At 51.8% G+C, this 20,757-nt stretch overlaps 1 protein-coding gene across 1 annotated transcript; it reads left to right on the top strand.

Moving 5' to 3' along the window:
- Positions 1–3,695: 3,695 nt before the first annotated feature.
- Positions 3,696–20,128, top strand: KCNE3 (potassium voltage-gated channel subfamily E regulatory subunit 3). The gene is made up of 3 exons (XM_030550788.1): positions 3,696–3,712; positions 17,014–17,254; positions 18,646–20,128. The coding sequence occupies exon 3, from the start codon at positions 18,671–18,673 to the stop codon at positions 18,971–18,973; it is 303 nt and encodes a 100-aa protein (XP_030406648.1). The 5' UTR covers positions 3,696–3,712; positions 17,014–17,254; positions 18,646–18,670; the 3' UTR covers positions 18,974–20,128.
- Positions 20,129–20,757: the final 629 nt, after the last annotated feature.

Here is a 20,757-nt window from a genome sequence, read left to right as displayed (position 1 = left end):
TTACACTTCTTATCAAACTGTCTGTACTGGGCTATCTTGATTATCACTTCAAAAGTTTTTTTCTCCTACTTAATTGGCCTCTCAGAGTTGGTAAGACAACTCCCACCTTTTCATGCTCTCTGTATGTGTATATATATCTCCTCAATATATATTCCATTCTATGCATCCGAAGAAGTGGGCTATAGCCCACGAAAGCTTATGCTCAAATAAATTTGTTAGTCTCTAAGGTGCTACAAGTACTCCTGTTCTTTTTGCAGATACAGACTAACACGGCTGCAACTCTGAAACCAGTTTTATGTTTATGAATCCTGCTTGAGGCATTTTCCCCTAATTAATGTCAGGTGACTTCCCTCCTTTCATTAAAAGTTTCTTTTCTACACTCAGGCTCTGTGCTTGTTAGTGGTGTGTAATCTTCCCAGGTTACTGGGTAGGGGCTCGAGCCAGTTCTGTGTTGTATTGTTGAAAAGGAGCCCCTAGATACTGATCCCAGCCCTGGTGGCTGCCGGCTCCACCTGGCAGAAGGGTTACACCTTGTCTGAAGTGTAACTCAGGTGAATCTCTTAGGTTTGTCTATTAATGAGCTAGGGTACACAGAGATCAGGCTGAGTGTGGATTACAGTCATGCCACAAAGAACAAATAACATGGTGCAGCCTGCTCCCACTGAAGCTGATGGGAATTTTGACCTCGATTTCAATGGGAACGGGAGTGGACCCACATGTTGTTCTCTTCCTTTGCCTGAAGCCAGGATTGTGAAATGCTGGATTCTCTAGTAAGAGATTAAATAATGGTGCTCTCAGACATCCTCTCCCAAACTCCAGACGGTTATGCATGCCAACTCCTACGTGCACAGAACTTCCTATGCAACGTCCTGGATACCCCGTTCCTCACCCTGCAGCAGCAGTCCTTGCTTACAGCATCAAAGTCCATTGGGATCACTCATATTGGATCACTGGAGTGCAGGCCTGCAGGATTGAGTTCCAAGTGCACATGGGAAAAACCCTGATACCCATGTGCACAAAGCCTGTAGTGGGAAGGAGGGGGACTGTGTCTATTTATTTCGGTCTATAAAACACAGCTAATGGAAAGGCTCATCCCAAGATGGGGGAGGGGTTACAAGATTCCTTATTCAAGGAATAAAGAATAACATTACATTAAAGGTCTAGAAAACATGACCTATGAGGGAAGATTGAAAAAACTGGGTTTGTTTAGTCTGGAGAATAGAGGACTGAGAGGGGACATGATAACAGTTTTCAAGAACATAAAAGGTTGTTAGAAGGAGGAGGGAGAAAAATTGTTCTTCTTAAACTCTGAGGATAGGACAAGAAGCAATGGACTTAAATTTGCAGCAAGGATGGTTTCTATTGAACATTTGAAAAAACTTCCTAGCTGTCAGAATGGTTAAGCACTGGAATAAATTGCCTAGGGAGGTTGTGGAAACTCCATCATTAGGGATTTTTAAGAGCGGGTTGGACAAACACCTGTCAGAGATGGTCTAGATAATACTTAGTCCTGCCTTGAGTGCAGGGGACTGGACTAGATAACCTCTTTTAGGTCCCTTCCAGTTCTATGATTAAATAGCTTAGATCCAATGCCACTGTCCCCCATAACCATCCTTAGGTCCAGTCCCCAATGTAATTCCCCCATGAGCCTTGCAGTGCAGCCCTGGGCAGAGCAGGGTGGGAAGTGTGTTCTAGGGGTGAGGGGCTCTCCTGGAGAGTGCTCAAGGGCTTCAGCTATCCAGGCCCTCAGCAGCGGCCCCAAGTCTAAGAACACCACCTTTAAATTGCTAACCTCTTTCACACATAGTGGTCAGTCACCATCACTTGGCAGAGCTGATCAAATTCCAGCAGGTAGCCAGCCCTCTCCACCAGTGGGATCATGTTATTCTCAACACACAGCAGATAGCGTGACCCCTATCTCCTTGCTAATTTACCTAGTATACACATACTGCACGACCACACAGTGTCCTTCAAAAGAGAGCCCTTGGCTTAGATAATCAATTGCCCTTGATCACCACCTGGGTCCTTCCATATTAAAAGGAGTAAAGCCGCTGTCGAGCTGTCTCACCTCTTTCTGCCAAGGACCACACACCCTTGCCAACCACCCCTCATTACTCACCACAGCAAAGGCACCCAAAAGATCAAACAGAATCAGCTGGGACACGCATTCTATTCTCTGTTATCAGAGGGGTAGCCGTGTTAGTCTGGATCTGTAAAAGCAGCAAAGAATCCTGTGGCACCTTATAGACTAACAACGTTTTGGAGCATGAGCTTTCGTGGGTGAATACCCACTTCCTCAGATGCATTCTATGCTCTAATGCTTCTGAACTGCGCTCACCACCGTGGTAGCTGAGTGCCTTCCCATAGTGCGTTAAACAAGACGACGAGCATCTGGCATGTGTTGCATGTTCTCTCATCCCCTTCGTGGGAATGCTCCCAGGCCAACACCACCAGTGCAGCATGGCTTCTGTACCCAGCTCTCAACTCAGATGGACTGGGGCTAAGGAGATCTGTGGAGCGTGGAACAAGGCCCATGACCAGTAGAGGCAGGCTGCCGGGCCACTGCCCCTGCTCTCTGGGAATCACACTTCCCAGGGCTGCCAGCTGCGATAGTGCACAAAGGGCTCATTTAATTCCATGAACCAAGAGCAACTGGTGTCACAGACTCCTCTAGGCCAAAGGGTGCCGAAGCTGGAGACAGCAGCAAGGGGTGATCTGGCATGGAGACGAGGAACAGGAAAGATTAAGAGAACAGAAGAGGGAAATGCTGGGCCAGCCCTTTCAGTGCCTCCTGACTTCACCAAGACTTTTGCATCCGTCCTTGTGATGACTCTGGCCAAGCAGGGGGTGGGGCTGGGGGCATATGACAGGGAGCCAGGATGCTAGGCCTGGGGGACGCAGCAGGGAGCCAGGACCCAGACCCCGGGGACATGGCAGGGAGACAGGGACCCTGTACCTGGGGACGTGGCAGGGAGCCAGGGACCCAGGCCCAGGGGATGTGGCAGGGAGCTGGGACCCTGTACCCCGGGGATGTGGCAGGGAGCCAGGGACCCAGGCCCAGGGGATGTGGCAGGGAGCCAGAACCCTGTACCCCGGGGATGTGGCAGGGAGCCAGGGACCCATGCCCACGGGATGTGGCAGGGAGCCAGAATCCTGTACCCTGGGGATGTGGCAGGGAGCTGGGACCCTGTACCCCAGGGATGTGGCAGGGACCCAGACCCCGGGGACGTGGCAGGGAGCCAGAACCCTGTACCCCGGGGATGTGGCAGGGAGCCAGAACCCTGTACCCCGGGGATGTGGCAGGGAGCTGGGACCCAGACCCCGAGGACGTGGCAGGGCGCCGGGACCCATGGCCCGGGGGCTGCTGGCAAATGGCAGGGAGCCTGGACCCCTCACCTAGGGGGACGTGGCAGGGAGCCAGTGGGGCCCGGGGTGCCCCTTGGGCTGAGGTACTGGAGGGCGCAGGGACACCGCCCAGGGGAGAGGAGCGCGGGCCCCGAGCAGGGACAGAGGCTCCCCCCCGGCGGCAGTGTGGGGCAGCAGCAGGTGGCCCTGCCCCGGGACGGGCGGTGCCGATGGCCGCAGCCGGGGGACGCTGCGCTCCCCTCCCAGCCGGGGCGGGCGGGCGAGGCGGGGCTGGGACCGGGGCAGCGGCAGCGGCCCCACGTGCTGCAGCCACAGGCACAGGCGGCCGGCGGGGAGCGAGCGGCGGGTGAGTGCGGGCGGAGAGCGGGACGGCGCTGCGCGGAGCCAGGGCTCGCTGCCCCTGCCACGGCCCGGGGGCTCGAGAGGTGCCGCAGGATCCCCTCCCCGGGTCTTCCCCAGGGAGCCCCGAAGCCGCTCCCGGGAGACCCCCGAATTCCCCCTGGGAACCCCCATGCCCTGCCCTAGTGGCCCCCGATCCCCTCTAGGGCTCCCCCTTCCCGTTCGCTGGGGACCCCTGACCCCACCCCCAGGGAACCCCCAAACCGCCATTCATCTTCCCCAGGGAGCCCCCATACCAAGTCCTACAGGATCCCCCCCGACCCTCCATTCACCTTCGCCAGGGAGCCCCCATCTAGTGTCTCAGGGGACACTTGACTCTCCCTCCTTCCACAGGGGATCCCCGATTCCCCCCACTGTCCCAGGAGACCCTGATGCTCCCCCCACACTTTCCCCATGGAGCTTCTTTCCCCTGTCCCAGGGGACCGTCCAAACCCCCTGCACATTCCCCCAAAGAGCCCTTACCACCTGTCTTCAGACATCACTTACTGCCTACTCCTTGACCCAGGGTCCCTCACCTGCCCCGTTCACCCCTCTCCCCAAGTCCCTCCCACCCCACATCCCTGTGCCCCAGCCCCCTGTCCTTTTGCTGCAGGAGGCACTGGGCGGTTCAGGGAGAACCAAACTGCTCAGGGGACTCCCAGGGGTGACACATACCTGGCATGTGTGAGTTGGGGGAAGGGAGAGTTGTCCTAATTGAGACGTTCTGGCCCTGTGTGTGTTGTGGAGAATGCCTTTGCTTTGGAACTGGGGTGATACAAAGCCAGAGTGGGTGTGGATGACAAGCGTTGCTGGGGTGAGGAGCGTATCCTAACAAAAGCACCTTTTCAGGCGCTTAACTTCTTCGCAGAAGTTTTAACATTTGGGCAAAAATAATTGTCATCCTTGTTGGCTCTGAATGTCCTCTTGAGGGAGCTTGGCAAAGCCTTGTTTAGCCACCCTTGTAGTAGCAGGGCAAGGGGAGGTATTTTTTCCACTGAAGACTTTTCTCGGGGTAGAGGTAACTCTAGGTGTGCAGGCACTGCACAATTTGAAGGGGGGAATTGGTTGAATAATTATTAGTTGTTACTTGAATGTCCTGTCTAGAGTGTATGCAGGACTGCCCTCTACTGGATGGAGTGAGAACCACGCAACTGGGTCATAAACATTATGCTGCTAATAGCTAATGGAGATTCTCCTTTAAGCTCTTTGGGGGCAGGGACTGTTTTGTTCGGTGTTTGTACAGCACCTAGCACAATGACATCCTGATCCATGACTAGAGCTCCCAGGCACTGTCATATACAAATAACAATACAAAGTGTGGGCTAGTGCTTTGGTAGCAGGAGGATCTGGGCTTTCACATGTCACAGTGAAGTTCTAAGTAGCTGTGGCATGCAGCGTCATGGGCACTGGGAAATCCTACGTGACTATGGTTTTGTTACAGGAGACTGGAAATACTATATTGGGCATATGTGACTTGAAACAACGTGGGCCAATCAGGTGAGTTAGTTGAGACCTTCAGTATCAAAAGCATAAGCCTCTAACAATTGAATAAAGAATTAAATCCCTTAGGGCTTGTCTAGGCTCAGATAAAAGGTGTATTTTCAAAATATGTTGGTTAAAGCAATTTAGCCAACGTGTTTTCAAACCCTAGTGCTGGGGACCGAACAAGAGGTATTTTAACAATTCCAGCTAACACACATTAAAATACAGCTTGTCCTGTCCACAGCAGGATTTTAAAATGTGTCAGCTAACTTGCTTTAAAGAGATGCCTTTTATGCCAGTCTGGATGTACCCTTGATTAGAAAATCACAGACTCTTCAACCCCTTCTGTGAATCAGCCACAAGAGGGGGACAAAGACTGACTTGTGGGGTTACTGAAGGTGATTATGCAGTTACCTCCCCCATGTGGGTTGCTCCCCCTTGAAATGAACTGTGTATTTCAATGGTTAAATGCTCGCGTACATGTAAAGCCTGACACCACATGCATGAGCGAGTGGCTTAAACAAAATCCCCAGCTTTCAAACCCCTGGGATGTTTGGGAGTGTTAAAAATCCAAATGTCGCAAGCCCCTGCCAGGTCTAGCTCCTCAATAGCAATCTGGGAGAGAGCCACCTGCTGGTCCCCTCTGCTCAGAGGAGGGTGGTGGAAAGGAACTATGGCTAGACACCAACAGGAAAGGAACCGAGGGGAGAAAGCAGCCATGTGAGCTGGGATGGGAACCACTTGCCTGCGTGCTGAGGACCTCCAATAAAATGTGTTCATAAAAGGGGACCAGCAACAGACAGCATCTCCCGGGAGTGGGAGGGCGAGTCCACCCGCCTCTCCTAAATTGGGGGTTTGGGGAGTGAAAATCACTGTACGAGGACAGATGCTAAATTGAGTTTCCGCTGGGAGAACGGGGGAGGATGTGGCTGTTTCCGGTGTTTCTGTCAAACTCCTGTGGAAGTGAAGCTCTAAGACAGGTGTGGGGTCATCATTGAGGCAGAGTTTAACAGAGGCTGCCTGTGGGTTGACAAAAATAAACCCCACATTTCCCTGGTGGTGTAGATCCATAGATGGTAATAATGGTGAAAGCGCTTTTCTAGGCAGGGCTCAGCTGTTCCTAACCACTCTGCTGTCTAATCCTGCTCTGAGCGGTGTTAAACATCATACAGGGAGAAAAATGCCCGAGCCCTGTCTACACTATAGCTTCCATCCTTGCTCCTGCCGGTGGAGCTGAGACACTGGGGAATTCCATGCTTGATTTCTGTCAGCATAGTCCAGGCTAGAAGGATCAGCCCTGGAATTTTATGGGAGGTTTTAAATATATTATGACAAGGGCTCTGGGCTTACAGTCCTCTGTCTGAAGGAGGGTGGGACTTCCTGGCAGCAATCCACTGAGTTGGCAATGGGACAGGGTATGCAGGTAGGACAGATCGCATTGCCTGTATTTCTTCCCACTGCAGAATCAGAGTTTGCAAGAAAGCCACCCAATTTTCTGTAGCAATCGTTATTCAGTTTCTCATAACAATCCCTCGCACTCGTGGCTCCAGTCCAGCATTTTAGAGCTGCACAGTTACATCTAACCTCACCTTACATTCCACACTCTGACAACCCAGTTACCCACCTGACTGAGCCGTAGTATCCAAACAGCCTCACAGCGCCAGGCTGTGTACAAACACTTAGCGAGAGATGGTCCTAGAGGCACGGATAGGTGAAGTTACTTGCCCAAGGTCCCATATCAGGTTAGTGGTAGTGGAGGAGAACCCAGATTGCTTGACTCACAGTTTGGGTTCTCCTCCTGGATCTACCATTAACTCGCATATGCTTCTTACAGGCATTGCAGTGCGGGTAGGTCTTAAGGAAGGTTTTGAAGGAGCAGAAATAAAATAATAATAATAATAATAATAATAATAATTCCAGCCAGTGGCAGCGGAAACCTGTGAGGCTGGCATTGTTGGCAGAGTGGAAGGAGTGAAGCTTTTTGCGGCATTAGTAACCTCACGGTTACGCTTACATTTATTTTTTTGTGATGGGCGGCGTTTTTTTCGCTGACTAGGTGTTTTCTCCCCTTTTTACAGTCTGTGCTTTGAGCTGATTAATGCCCTTTGCACTGCTCTTAATTACATTGTTATGTCAGATTTTGTTACATTTTCACTAGTATACCTGGAAGCAGTGAAGCCATATCGAAATCCCTCTTTTCTTTGTAGAGATTTTGACTGAATTACTTATAGTCCAGTAACTCAAATGAGATTATCATGCTGCCTGCAGCAGCCGGCGCAATTAATTATTGCCAGACACATGCATCAGGAAGGGGCCATTTCCTTCAGAATGGCTGTAAAGGCGTTTCGGGGGGAAGAGCAGATAGTAGGAGTAGTCACCACCACTTGACCTCCCCGTTGCATAATTTGTTTTATTACTAAGGGTGTTGCCGGACGTGACTGTGCAGACTTTTACTGCCATAACTGGGTTTCATTATTAAACCGAGCATTCTCTTCTTTAACACCTTTACATCCGTCTATAAGTTTTCACAGCCCCCAGCTGTTTAATTCCCTCTCAACTCAGCAGGGTTTATTTGTCCAAAAGCCTTTTTTAACTTTTAAGGGTTTTTTAAATGATTTATTTTTGAAAGTGACTTTTTTTTCAGGGGCTGTAAGCTTATGGTTTGGTTTTTGCACTTGTTTTGTAACTTCGTACACTTTGCTGCAAAGCTGTACTCACTAAATATAGTCTTGGATGGGCGGCTGCTTTTTACTTCGGATTTATGCAAATAGGTAATAGACATTCTTTTCCTCTGGCCTTTTTGAGAATTTTTGAACATTTCAGTGGCATTCAGAGGACCTCTGCTATGCTCTGCCATGCATTCTTTTTTTCCCTCTCCAGTACCACTCTCTGGAGTTCCTTTTTTCACCCAATCCTAGTTTCCCTGTAATATTTTTGGGGAGTCCCTTAGATTTAACCTACCTTTCCAGTGTGGCGCTAACTTTATGTTTAAACCCTTCCAGTGCCATCTCCTTTAACACTGGGTCACGACCCTTACTCTAAGGGGTGTATACGTTACCTGCTCCAGACAAGCGGATCTGAGTCATGGCACCACCGTGTTGGGTTTACCCTGAGACCTCTTCTCCTCGATTCCCCAAGAACTCAGTTTGACTCCAGTGTCACTCAGGTTCCTTTATTTGGCATACGACCCAGCTAGGCTGAGTTGTTGAGACTCAAGAATAGGGAGTGTGTATAGGGCGTACCACACATCCAAAGTTACATAGCAGATCTCTTCCTTTATATACATTTACACGTTATATGGCATTTACTGTATGTTGCATCACACATTTTGGGATTGGCATGGTCGCGTTCCAGAAACCAATCCCTGTATAGTGTGCATTGTCCATGCGCAACTTACTCTGTACCCCGTCTTATGTTCCAGGCTTAGCTTATCCATTATCTTGTCCATTATAAATGGTTTCCTGGGTTTCCCCCTTATCTTAACTAGTCCAGACATTCTGTTTCCAGCCTGCTGATTCATTTACCTCCCTGATCCTGTCTGCCAAGAAATAAGGCTTTCCCCATGTTTTAGAACTTATGTCAAGTGAGGCCCACAACTCTTTCGTAGATCTGTCTTCTGAAAGCCCCTTTCCCTCCCTCCAGGGTACATTGTAAAGGCCAAAAGTACAACTGAGTTAAAAAAAGAATTAAAGAAGTTCCCGGAGGATAGGTCCATCAATGGCTATTAGCCAAGATGATCAGGGATACAACCCCATGCTCTGGATGTCCCTAAACGTCCAACTGCCAGGAGCTGAGGCTGGACAACAGGGAAGGGATCACGCGATAATTGCCCTGTTCTGTTCATTCCTTCTGAAGCATCTGGCACTGGCCACTGTCAGAGGCAAGACACTAGGCTAGATAGATCGTTGGTCTGGCCCACTATGGCTGTTCATATGAAGTAGGAGATTCAAGATCCACTGAAATAAGGGTTTTCGAGCTGAAGCAAGGAAACATTTAGTTGAAATGGTTCCATGCAAAGAAGGGTGTGACATCCGATTGGTTTTTTATCCTGTACCCCGCAGGCAGCTAACGACTTCTCCCTGTAAACTTTCCCAAGACCTGAAGAATCATAGAATCATAGATCTGGAAGGGACCTCAAGAAGTCAGTTAGTCCAGTGGTTCTCTAACTGACCATTCCTGACACGTGTTTGTCTGACCTGCTCTTAAAAATCTCCAGTGATGGAGATTCCACAACCTCCCACTGTTGACTCATATTTAGCTTGTGATCCACTATGACGCCCAGTACTCCTTCCTAGGCAGCTCTACACTGACACTGTGTTGACCTAATGACATTGACCATGACTCTGCGCCACTCGGAGAGGTGCCATTACTAAATCGGTGTAGGGAGGCACTTTACGTCAATGGGAGCCAAATTTAAGTGAAGAAACTTCCACAGCTCCGTGGACGCAAGGCAGCTTAGGGTGATCTACCCTTGTAGTGTAGACCAGGCCTCACTTTGACTGAGGCATTAGAAAGGGGATTGCAACAGTAGGCCTGATAAGTGCCAAAGAGCTGTATGGATACAGCTTCTTAGCAGGTGACTAAGCCATTGACATCCCAAGATATCAGTTTGCCCTCTGACAGAACAGTTACTGCATTCATGAGAGACGTGGGCGGGTATTCAACTCCACCCCCAGGCAGGACCCTGAAGAATGGAGACAATTTTCCTTTCCCTTTTTCGAGAGCTGCAGAAGCCAATGTCTGGCCCGGGCAGGAAGCTCAGGTGGACCAGCCCTGTTGGCACTACAGAGCCTTTTTGTCCTTTCAGAGAGGTGTAGCTGGGAACTTGTTAGCATGTGGGATTGGTCGTGCATTGCAACCCCTCCCAGCTCTAGGTCAGCAGTTCAAACCCAGCCTGTGCTGGGAGTTGGCTGATGGTTGATACCATCTGATGCCTTACTCAGCCAGCTATGAAATAAACTCGGCCTTGGTCCTGGGTCTAGGCCACAACAACCACCCCAAGAAATCAGGGGCTAACTTGGTCCTCTTTCCCCCAGTGGGGAGATTGGTGGTTCCTCTAGGGTATGGCTGGGGCACATGAATATGTCATCGGTCCATGCTTGCTTAATGTGGTTCTCTTCCTCTAGTGGCCGAACCACAGAGAATTGTGACTTTTCCTCTGGCTTTGAGCTAAGAGATCTCCCCCTCTTAGGGGCCACCACTTATAACGTGATACCCCTGAGCACGTGGGCAGCAGTGGGGCTTGAGCCTGTGGCCACTGTGTCAAGCTGTCCTGCATTGTCTTCAGAGCTTGAGTACCAGGGCAGTCGGTTAAGAGCCAGGCACAAACCCCAGATTGGTTCTATACACAGGGCCAATGTTCCCTCTAAATTTTCCCACCCATGTGCAGAATGAATTTTGTTTTGTGCATTAATATGGAGGTGATGTGTGACACATCATTTTCATATAGGTGCACATAACAAAATTCATCTGGTGGGGTTGGGGCCGAGGGGGTTTGGAGTGTAGGAGGGGGCTACAGGCTGGGGCAGAGGGTTGGGGTCCTGGGGTGTGAGGGATATGGCTAGGGGTGTGGGCTCTGGGGTGGGGCTGGGGATGAGGGGCTCAGGACTGGGGCAGAGGGTTGGGTGCAGGGGGTGGAGGCTCCATCTGGGGTTGTGGACACTGGGGTGGGACAAAGGATGAGGGATTTTTGGTGCAGAAGGGTGCTCCGGGGCTACGGTGGGGAAAGAGAACTCCCCCCAGCTCTCTCTCCCCGCCGCAACACCTGCGCTGGGGGGAGAGGCACCTCTCCCTGCTGCAGCTCCAGGGCTGGGACCGTGGGATAGGTGCCCACCCCCCCCCGCCCTGGCCATGGCAGGTCTGAGCCAGGACTAGGTTGGGCTGCCCCTCTCCCAGCCACGGCAGGTCAAGGGCTAAGTTGGTTCTGGGGTTACAGGTGAATGGTATAAGGATGCTTGCTCTACTGCTATCTTTACTGTGGGCAGCGAGTATCCATCAACAGAAGGGACTGTATAATCCCTTTCACCGGCACAAGTCATTTAAAAATGCCTCACAAGTGTAACTGTAGAGATATAACTATGCCAGTAAATTTCCCCGTGTAGACAAGCCCTTCGAGATGGCTTACTTCCGATGAGATGTTAAACCAAGGTCTCTTCTGCCCATCTCTGGGGGCTAGCCCGGGAGAAGTGACCTTTTACATGGAGCTTTTCAAAAGAGATCAGGGGTTAGCCTGGTACTGTAGCAAATGCTCCCTCCCTCCAGGGTCGGTGCAAGCCAGCAGCCCGCAGGAAGCAATAATATTGCTACCAAACTAGAATAGGAGCCCCTTGGCCAGGGCTTCTCCAGCCTCTTCATTATGCAGATGGTGTGAAACTTTCTGGGGTGGATCATCTCCCCTTGCAGCCCCTACTGCTGCCCTGCTGCTCGCTCCTTCATCTCTTGAGTTCTGAGTTCCATAGACTGCCAAGGGGGCTCAGCTGAGCACATCTGACTGGTGTTGCTGCAGGGCAGTTCCTTGGCAGGGAGGGACCCGTGCTTCTAAAGGCAGCTGAGTCCAGGCAAACAAAAGACACTGACCCTGGTTTAAGCTCTGCAATGGCGATGTGGAGAAGGTCCGTTGTTACCGTAGTGCTTCTGGGTGCTGTGGCCAGCCCTGTCTCTGACCTGCGGCAAGTGCCTCTGTGTGCCTGGGTCTAGCCTTGTAAAAGAGATGTGATGTGTCACCTCAGCGAACGGGCGGGGCAGGGGCATTCATTAGTATAATTAGTGACACTTGCTGTGGATGGGTCTGTCTCCCTCTGCATGAGTTGATCAGAGAGGGCGGCTGCACATGCTTACAACTTATGTGCCAGCTCGGTTCCCTTCCTTGGCAATGGGACCAGAGTAAGGGGCAAACCAAGGCCTAATCTTCTGCTCCCTGTTTGCAGCTGGAACCTCTCGACCAAATGCAAAATCCGATCCAGGGTTTGCCTACCACTGTTTCTAACAGGACTGACATGTAGCTGCTTATTCGGGGCTTTTTACGTTAATAATATACATCACTGCTGTATTTGTGAATGGACTTTAATATGCTGTAATGCGTCTCATTGGTTAATGCATTATGAGGCCCTGTGAATTCCTGTAGCGCCTCCTTGGGCCAGCCCTGCCAGATGATCTGTAATAAAATACAATCATTAAATGCTTATGGGATCCAGTGAACTGGATTATTTGTGTCGGGGATCTCTCTTATCCCCAGGGCCAGCTTTAGGAAGCGCGGGGCCCAATATGAACATTTTCGGCGGGGCCCTGGCAGGGATGACTAAAAAAAAAAAAAACGTAAAAAAAAGCCTTTCATTTCTTCCATGTATTATTTACTTTCCGTAACTATATAAATAATACAATTATATATTATGTACATTGCATCATATATGCTGTTGATTGGTTATTAATGACCGCCATTTCACATGTGTGGGTCCCTGCCACTCCCTGCGGGTGTGCACATGTGTGGGTCCCAGCTGCTCCCTGCCCCCCTCATTGAAGCAGGTGTGCAGGGTTACTGCCCTGGGAACTGCAGGGGAGCAGTGGACATGGGGCTGGTTGGAGGCAGGGCAGGGGCTGACTGGAGGTAGGATCTGGCTGCAGGCAGGGCAAGTGGTGCAGGGCTGGCTGGAGACAGGGGTGTAGGGTGGGCTGGCTTCAGGCAGGGCCGCAGGGGGATGCAGCAGGGGTTGGCAGGGCTGGAGACAGAGGAGTGCAGAACTGGCTGGCTTCAGGCAGCGGAGTGCAGCGGGGTTGGCTGGAGACAGGGCAGGGGGTTTGGGGCTGGGTGTGGGCGGAGTGTGCAGGGCTGGTGCGGGCAGGGATCTGTGGGGACTGGCTGGCTTTGGGTAGGGCTACAGAGGTGTGTGGCAGGGGGTGGCTGGAGATAGGGCAGGGGGTTTGGCAGGGGCTGGCTGTTGGCACGGAGTGCAGAGCTGGCTGGGGGCAGAGCTGGCTGGGGGCAGGGCAGGGGGTGCAGCAGAGGCAGCTGGAGCCCCAGCCCTTTAAATAGCCCCCGAGCGTCCCGCTATCCCAGGGCTCTGAGGGTTATTTAAAGGGCCCGGGGCTCCCCTGCTTCTACCCCGCCCCGGACCTTTTAAATAGCGGCGAGAGCCCTGGAGAATACATGGGGGTGGCGGGGCTCCGGAGGCTATTTAAAGGACGGGGTGGCAGAGGCAGCTGGAGCCCCGGCCCTTTAAATAGCCCCCGGAGCCCCAGCTATCCCAGGGCTATGGGGGCTATTTAAAGGGCCCAGAGCTCCAGCTGGGAGAGCGGGGCTGCGGGGCAGCTTGCTGCACTCCAGCCGCGGCTCCAGCTGGGAGAGCGAGGCTGCTTGCTGCGCTCCGGCCGGGGCTCCAGCCGGGAGAGCGGGGTGCTTGCCGCGCTCCGGCCGGGGCTCTAGCTGGGAGAGCGGGGCTGCGGGGCGGCTTGCCACGCTCCGGCTGGGGCTCTGGCTCTCGGCGCGGGGCCCTCTTAGGCGCGGGGCCCGATTTCTGGGAATCGGCTGAATCGGCCTAAAGCCAGCCCTGCTTATCCCAGACGGCTCAGGTTTCGTTGTCCGACCGCAAAGAGACAGGCAACAACCAGGAAGAATCCCACTATCAAGTTCTTTATTGTAGCATGCCATACAACAGAGAACTGCCCATCTCACTCCATGCAGAACCAGCTCCCCTTCACAAATTCAAACTGCTTTTTATTAGCTATTCCGTCGTGTCATCACTTACGCCGCGTCATCACTATACCTTCCCAGCATTTGTTCCCAGCATACAAAACAAAGAACAACTGTTACTTCTTGATAACTTCATGCTTAGTACAAAAAAGAATACGTTACTTTAAAAAGTGTCTGTAAGCATTTTTCTTTCCCAGCCTCTACAAGCATTCTCTTATCTAGCAAGGTCACACAGATGTCTGTCCTGGCCTGTCTACCCCAGCCAGTAAATTAACCAGTACCTCAGCCAGTAAATTAATCAGTACCTCAGCCAGTAAATTAACCAGTAGGCTTTGCTGTGTTATTGCTAAGCTGAACTGGCATGCTAAGCAGAACTAGGCCAGAACCACACTCATCATTTGGCAAGAGTATGTCTCTAGCCAGCCTTTAAGTAGAAGCTGACCAGCTGTTTCAAGGCCAGGGCACGGCTAGCCCAAGCTATATATTGTCTCTGGTCTGGGTGTAAGGTATGAGCTGAAATGTTAGCCAGATTGGGAGAAGGACAGATTCCCATTGATGCCAATGGATGCACGTTGGAAGCATGGTGCAGCTGGTGCTGAGCTCTGGGGCAGGGGATGCAGAGGGAACATGATCCGCAGTAGTAAAGTCACCAGGAGCCCTGGCTGCATGACATCCTCCCCTTTCTCTACTGTCTGCTTCCCACCTCTGCCTGGGCTCAGCAGTTCCTTCCTTTGTCTGGTCACTGATCAAATGCAGGCGCTGAGCCCCTACTGTCAGTCGTTCCTCAGCTCTTGTGACCCCTGAGTGCTGGGACATGGGGGACCAGTGATACGAGGGAAGGAGAGAAGGCGTTGCCATGTGCTAATAACCACATCACGATGTTCTGCTGCGGCCTGGGTGAGGGCTGAACAATGGACAGCTGCCGTCGTTTGTCTGGGAAGTAACAAAGGGCTGCAGCATCCATGTGAGTGGGTGAAACTCCTCATCTGGTTAAAGGAGGCCTTAAACCCCAACCCCCCCCTGGGTGTAATCTGCCAAAGCTACCTCCTTGCGATGCAGAGGGGGAGCCTCTGCACTGATGGAGTTAGACTTGCTTACACCACACTTCAGTTTGGCCCTACCACTGATGGAGCTCTAAACGCTTCCCAAACACTAGTGAATTAAGCCTCGCTGTGTCCCTACGTGGCAGTAAAGTATTGTTATCCCTGGGTCTCAGATGGGGAAACTGAGTCAGAGAGCGGCTGCAGGACTTGCTTTGGGACATTCTGTGGTAGCGCTGGGAATAGAAGCCAGATCTCCTGAGCCCTAGTCCTGTCCCTGAACTGCAAGGCCATCCTGGGCGGATCAGCTGACCGGCACAGACCTTGTGTGGTGGAGGGGAATCTCAGCCAGAGCAGCAGTGACCGTCCTGGGTCTGTGCGACCTGTGCAGCTGCACAAGGGCCTGTGCGGCTCAGGCCCCCACTGCTCTCACACAACTGCCTGGCCATCCAGAACACTGTGCCCCACGGCTGGAATAAGAACTGCAGCACTGAGGGCACAACTGTGCCGCAGTAGCGCTTATGTGAAGATGCTCCTACACTGAAAAGAGAGTTTCTCCCAGCAACGTAGTTAATCCACCACCCCGAGAGGCGGAGGGTGTTGGCGGGAGAAGCTCTCACATCGATACAGTGCTGTCTACACGAGGAGCTAGGTCAATATAAGTGTGTCACTCAGGGAGGTGGATTTTTCACATCCCTGAGCGATGTAGTGATACCGATACAGATCTGTGTAGAGTAGATGTGGCCTGACTCTGGGTCCTTCTGGGTCCTTCTCTTGACCTGGCCCCATTGGGACATTGCTGAGAATCAGCACGATGAAGGCCTGACAGTGTGGTCCTGGGTCCCAGGAGCTGGTGGGGTGGCAGCCATGATGGGGAACCTCGCTCCATTCCTGTTCTCCGGTCTCTCAGCCAGCGGTTGTTGGCAGCCAGGTTCATCCTCTTGATTCTCCCCTTCCCCTCAGAAAAGTGTTGGGTTTTTTTGAGGACCCAGGAAGGATGTGATGGGTGCAACTGCCCTTCCCGTCGTTAATTTGTTCACCAATTAGACCTAATTTCAGACACACCTATTTTGGTCCATTGATTTTTGGTCTAACCCTTCTCTTGGTTACCGGGCATGGCATTAACACAGTCCCTGAGTGATATCAACAGGCCTTTTTGTTTGGACTCCTTCCCTGTCTGCGTCTTTCCCTTTGCACCTTTCCCCATCAGCATTTATTACTGTAGGAGAGGTGCTGGTGTAGGAACGTTCGCTCCTTACAGCTGAACTCACAGCTAGGGTACATCTGTAGGCCCAGTTAGTACATTGGGCTTGATCCTGGGATCGTCCTCCATGCTCCACAAGTCCTTGGAACTCAAGGGTGTTTGGCCTCACTCAGCAGTTGGAAGGAGGATCAAACCCTAGCAATTAGCTGTGATTAACTCCCTAGCTTGAGCTTCGAGTGCCCAACGCTGCCCCACTCTGCAGTGTTTCTGGGGGGCAGTTTATCTAGAGGGGCGCATGCTTTGGTGCTGCTGTGGGATGAGTGTATTGCACGCGCCAGGTGCTCCTGGCATCTCACCAGTCCCCTCCTGCAAGGCCCTTGTGTTCACACTTCCACCCCCCGCACCTCCACTCACGCCAGGGGTTCATCTTTCCCCAGATTCACTGTTCAATTAGTGTGACTTTTACATCCGTTCTGGTTTTCTTAGCAAATAGCGACATGTTGGGAAGGAGAGACCAGGTTTGGTCAGGTGGTTTGTTTGTTGCATTTGAATGGTGCCTCGTGTGTCAGTGTCCTGTGCAGGTTGTCTGCTGGGAGTGAAGCTCTGAATCGAAGAGCATCAGTCTCCACCGCTTGCATTAAATCCATTAGCTCAATGGCCGTGGCACCATCAGCAATCTGTGGCCTAGCCACTAGAGAGGGGCAGAGAGCCACACATGGCCTGGGTTAAGCTGGGGCGCCAGTGGGTACCTGCTCCAGAGAGCTCTCCTGTTTTAATGTTTAGTTTAACTGAATGATAATGCCGGTGAGAGGTGCCTGATCGACAGTCCTGGAGACTCATCCTCTGTCTGTCCACAGGCAGCGACGGGACCAGTTCCTCCGCCCCACCCAACCAATGGGCCGAAGGTAGAGGGCTATCACGCTGCAGGCCTACTCGGTCTCTGGCCTCTGAGAGTGACTGCATCGAGGGGGCCTGTCTGTGGACGCCTGTGACTTCTTGTGCGACCTTGGGGATCTCTGAACCTGTCCATCTCCACAGCGGGACAGATGCCAACACCACATGGCCCCTTTGTCTCGCTCTTTGGAAGGGAGACACTGTGTAAGTACAAAGAATTTACCCTGGCTTACCTGACATGGGGTTAAGTCCCCAGGGATGACTGCTCTCTGGCTGCCCCAGCACACGGTGGACAGGGGCTGATTGCGCGTCTGTCTAGCCAGGGTCTTCCACTGGTGCCCCTCCCAGCTGGGAGCACAATGAAGGGGGTGTGTTGTCGGCAATGTAGATCACCCAGTTACAGGGCCCCATGGATGGAGGTGTAGACCTTGCCGGGTGGTCTCCTCTGTGTTGTACTCTGCTCCAGGGGTCTCCAGAAGGCAGGCTAAAGCTAGACTCCTGGGTGGGGAAGGAAGGTACCGATCTGTAGCTTGTCATTCTTGGCTGAGGAAAAGTCCCCAGGGTGGCTACCAGAGGGGCGGTGCAAAGCAGGGAGCAGAAATATGAGGAGAACCTCTGCTGAGGCCCCCATGTGGTGAGGGATCACCAGAGGTTTGGTTTAGTTCAGTGTGGGAGACAGGGATATAAAGCACTTTTGTTGGGGGAAAATCCTTCCAGCTGTGCTGAACCCTACTAGCTTCCTGGCCCACCAGGCCCAAAGAGCCAGTTACTGTCAGTGGGCTCTACTTACCCACCCCCCGCACCCCAGCCTCCTGTACACCATGCACAGAGATCCCCTGCACAGCCCTGATCTGTATGGCCTACGTCAAAGCTTCTCTGCAGACTCCACAAATCCTGCCCCCTCCACCCTACAATGGACCCGTTGTGATTATCTTGCTGCCAGGGTCCACAGCAGCCCCAGAGGAAGGGAGCAGGATTTCCCAACATAAGAACAGGGGTTTTCCAAAATGCACGTGGCCAAAATGTCCCCACTGTGTGCTGTCTGGTTGCCGTGCTCCGCACCAGAGGTGGCTGCATCTCAGTGGCGCTGCGTGTCTGTGGCTGGTGATACATTAGAATTACACTTTGGGACCCTTTGGGGGAAGGTGACGTCACAATGTTACGTTATCTGGGATTTGCAATACGCGCAAGTTATACGCTGGTGCTTATCACCCAGTGTGACCGCATGGCCTGTCTTGCAGCAGTGATGCTGTGTGACTTGTAAGCTCCCTCAAACCGTTGCGAAATAAACCGCAAGTGTCAGAGTCTGAGTCAACTGACTCAGGCTCATGCTGCAGGGCTAAAACTAGCAGTGTAGACATTCGGACTGTGGTCAGACCCACCCTGTCACTAGGTTTCAGAGCCCACGCTCTAGCCCAAGCCCAGGACGTCTACACTGCCAAATGTAGGCCTGCTGTGCAATCCCAGGTAGTTAACCCGGGTTCTGAGACTTGTTGTAGTGGGTCTTTCTTTACTGTGTATGTGCCTCTCTCCTGCCCCCACTGGTGGCCTGGTGAGACCTAACTGAAGTCACTTTTCCCACTTTATCCTGGCAGAAAGTTTCCTGGGAGTTGCAAGGACATGGAGGTGGGGAATCTGACGGAGATGTGGTACCAAAGCCTGCAGTCAATGCTGAAGGCCCTGAACCAAACGCGTCATGGTGCCATCCTGTGCCCTCCAGACCAGGCCATGGGGTGGACAAATGGCAGTCACGTCAAGCTAGCCAGCAAGGACGACTATTCCTACATGTACATCTTGTTCGTGATGATCCTGTTTGCCGTCACGGTGGGGAGTTTGATTCTGGGGTACACCAAGTCCAGGAAGGTGGACAAGCGGAGCGATCCCTACCACATATACATTAAGAACAGGGTGTCTATAATCTGAGCAGGGCAGCGACACTGTTGCAAGGACATGCACAGCTACTGGCATCTGCCTCCTGTAGCAGGAGAAACCCTTTTCCCTGGTCCAGTCAAATTCTTCTCGGAGGGGCTGACACATGGCTCTGTCTTGCTAAGGGACAGCCACGTGGACACGTTTAGTGCAGAGGAGCAGTAGCAGGCATGATCTTGCAAACAGGGAGAGAGCGCCAGACCTTAGAGGCCACAGAATAGTCATGTGACAGTTCTGGAAGCTCACCAGCAGGCCCGTCCTGGCTCACTCTGCACCAGTTGCGAAGTTCCCGCCAACCTCCGTCTCCTCCAAAGGAGCATCTCCATTTACACCACAGGGCTCAGGGATAGGCTTAAGTGTATCCCAGAATCCTTTGCTCCAATGCAAAGGAGCATGGGATGCATGTGAGCGCTGCAAGTTCTTCGTTATTGTGACGTTGGACGCCATATGAGATCGTAGCTAAATGAATGCGGAGGTCCGGATGCACAGAGCACGCAGCTCAACAGCGAGTGGGCTCCTGGCTCGGGCAGACCATGACACAGTTTGGGGACTGGGTGGTCCACCTAGAGTCCAGAACGTTGGTGCTGGGACCCGGCATCGGTGTGTGGAGATGCCTCTGTCAACAGAACCGAGAATGAATGACTGGAGGATGAGCCAATTGGACGGTTTAATTTGTCCCTCCACATCCTGTCTGCCTCTTGCTATGCATGTGCAGCCTGGAGTCTAATGGGGCTCTGAATTGGGAGGCCTCCCATTCTCAGGGCAGCAGCCAGAAAACAAATCCAGGAGAAGGCAAAATATTTTGTGGGACTGATCTGGAGAGGGGCTGAGTGCCATGCAGCTCCCACTGATCTCTGTCCTAAGGGCCAAGAGGGTCTGTACGCCACAGTGAGCCAAGCTGTCTTCCCAGCGTTGGGTAAATGATTGTGCATTTGAATAAATCTTTGGCCACGTAGCGCAGTTGTTGGCTACTCAGAACTTCCTGGGGACAGCAGAGATGGAGCTCAGTTCCTCCTGTTCCAAAAGCACAGGCCTCTACATTTGTAGCTGCAAGAGACTTGTTAGCAATAGAGGGCCTATGATATACAGTTGTAGTAGTAGGATTTTATGTTTGTATTTTGTATAATTTAAAATGAAAAATAAAGAAGAATAATGTAGCATGTATTAAATGTATTGGTGTATGATTTGACTATATCCTGCCAGCCACCGTGTTTGAATAGCAGAAAGGAATGACGTAAGGAGCCATTTGGTAAAGCTCCATCAGTTGGAATCTGTGTCTGGGCTGATTTCAAGGAAGTAACAGATGTTTTAAGGTTACCACTTTGTTGTAGGTTTAGCATTTTAAAATCAGTAAAAGAATGCCGAGTGTTTTCTTTTGCATTGCAACCTGATGGTTCTGTTCAAAATGTTCTGTGTAAATTAATTCTGTTTTGTGTGTAAATAAGAAATGTGGGTGTTAAGAGCTAAGTGTGAAGGCCATCACTGAACCAGATGTTCTAGGAAGGAACCGGAGACAGACGCAAGGGCGCCAGGAGGCTGCAACACGCCCCGATTCAAATGTCAGAGGAGGGCAGATTAACAACTCTAAAAATGAGACAAGCGCCTACCAATGGGGACAAAATAGCTGTGATCAAAACCAGTCTGGGATAACTTCCTAAAAAACTTCATTAAAAAAAACCAAAATAAAAAGTAAGCAGGGCAATTTAAGAAAACAAGCACTCGTCAAACAAGAATTTATTACAGCATGATGGTACAAAACTCATTTGTCCTAATAAAGG

This window comes from Gopherus evgoodei, chromosome 1, assembly GCF_007399415.2.
Source record: "Gopherus evgoodei ecotype Sinaloan lineage chromosome 1, rGopEvg1_v1.p, whole genome shotgun sequence".
NCBI classification, from domain to species: domain Eukaryota; kingdom Metazoa; phylum Chordata; order Testudines; family Testudinidae; genus Gopherus; species Gopherus evgoodei.
This window is presented reverse-complemented; position numbering and strand designations above follow the sequence as displayed.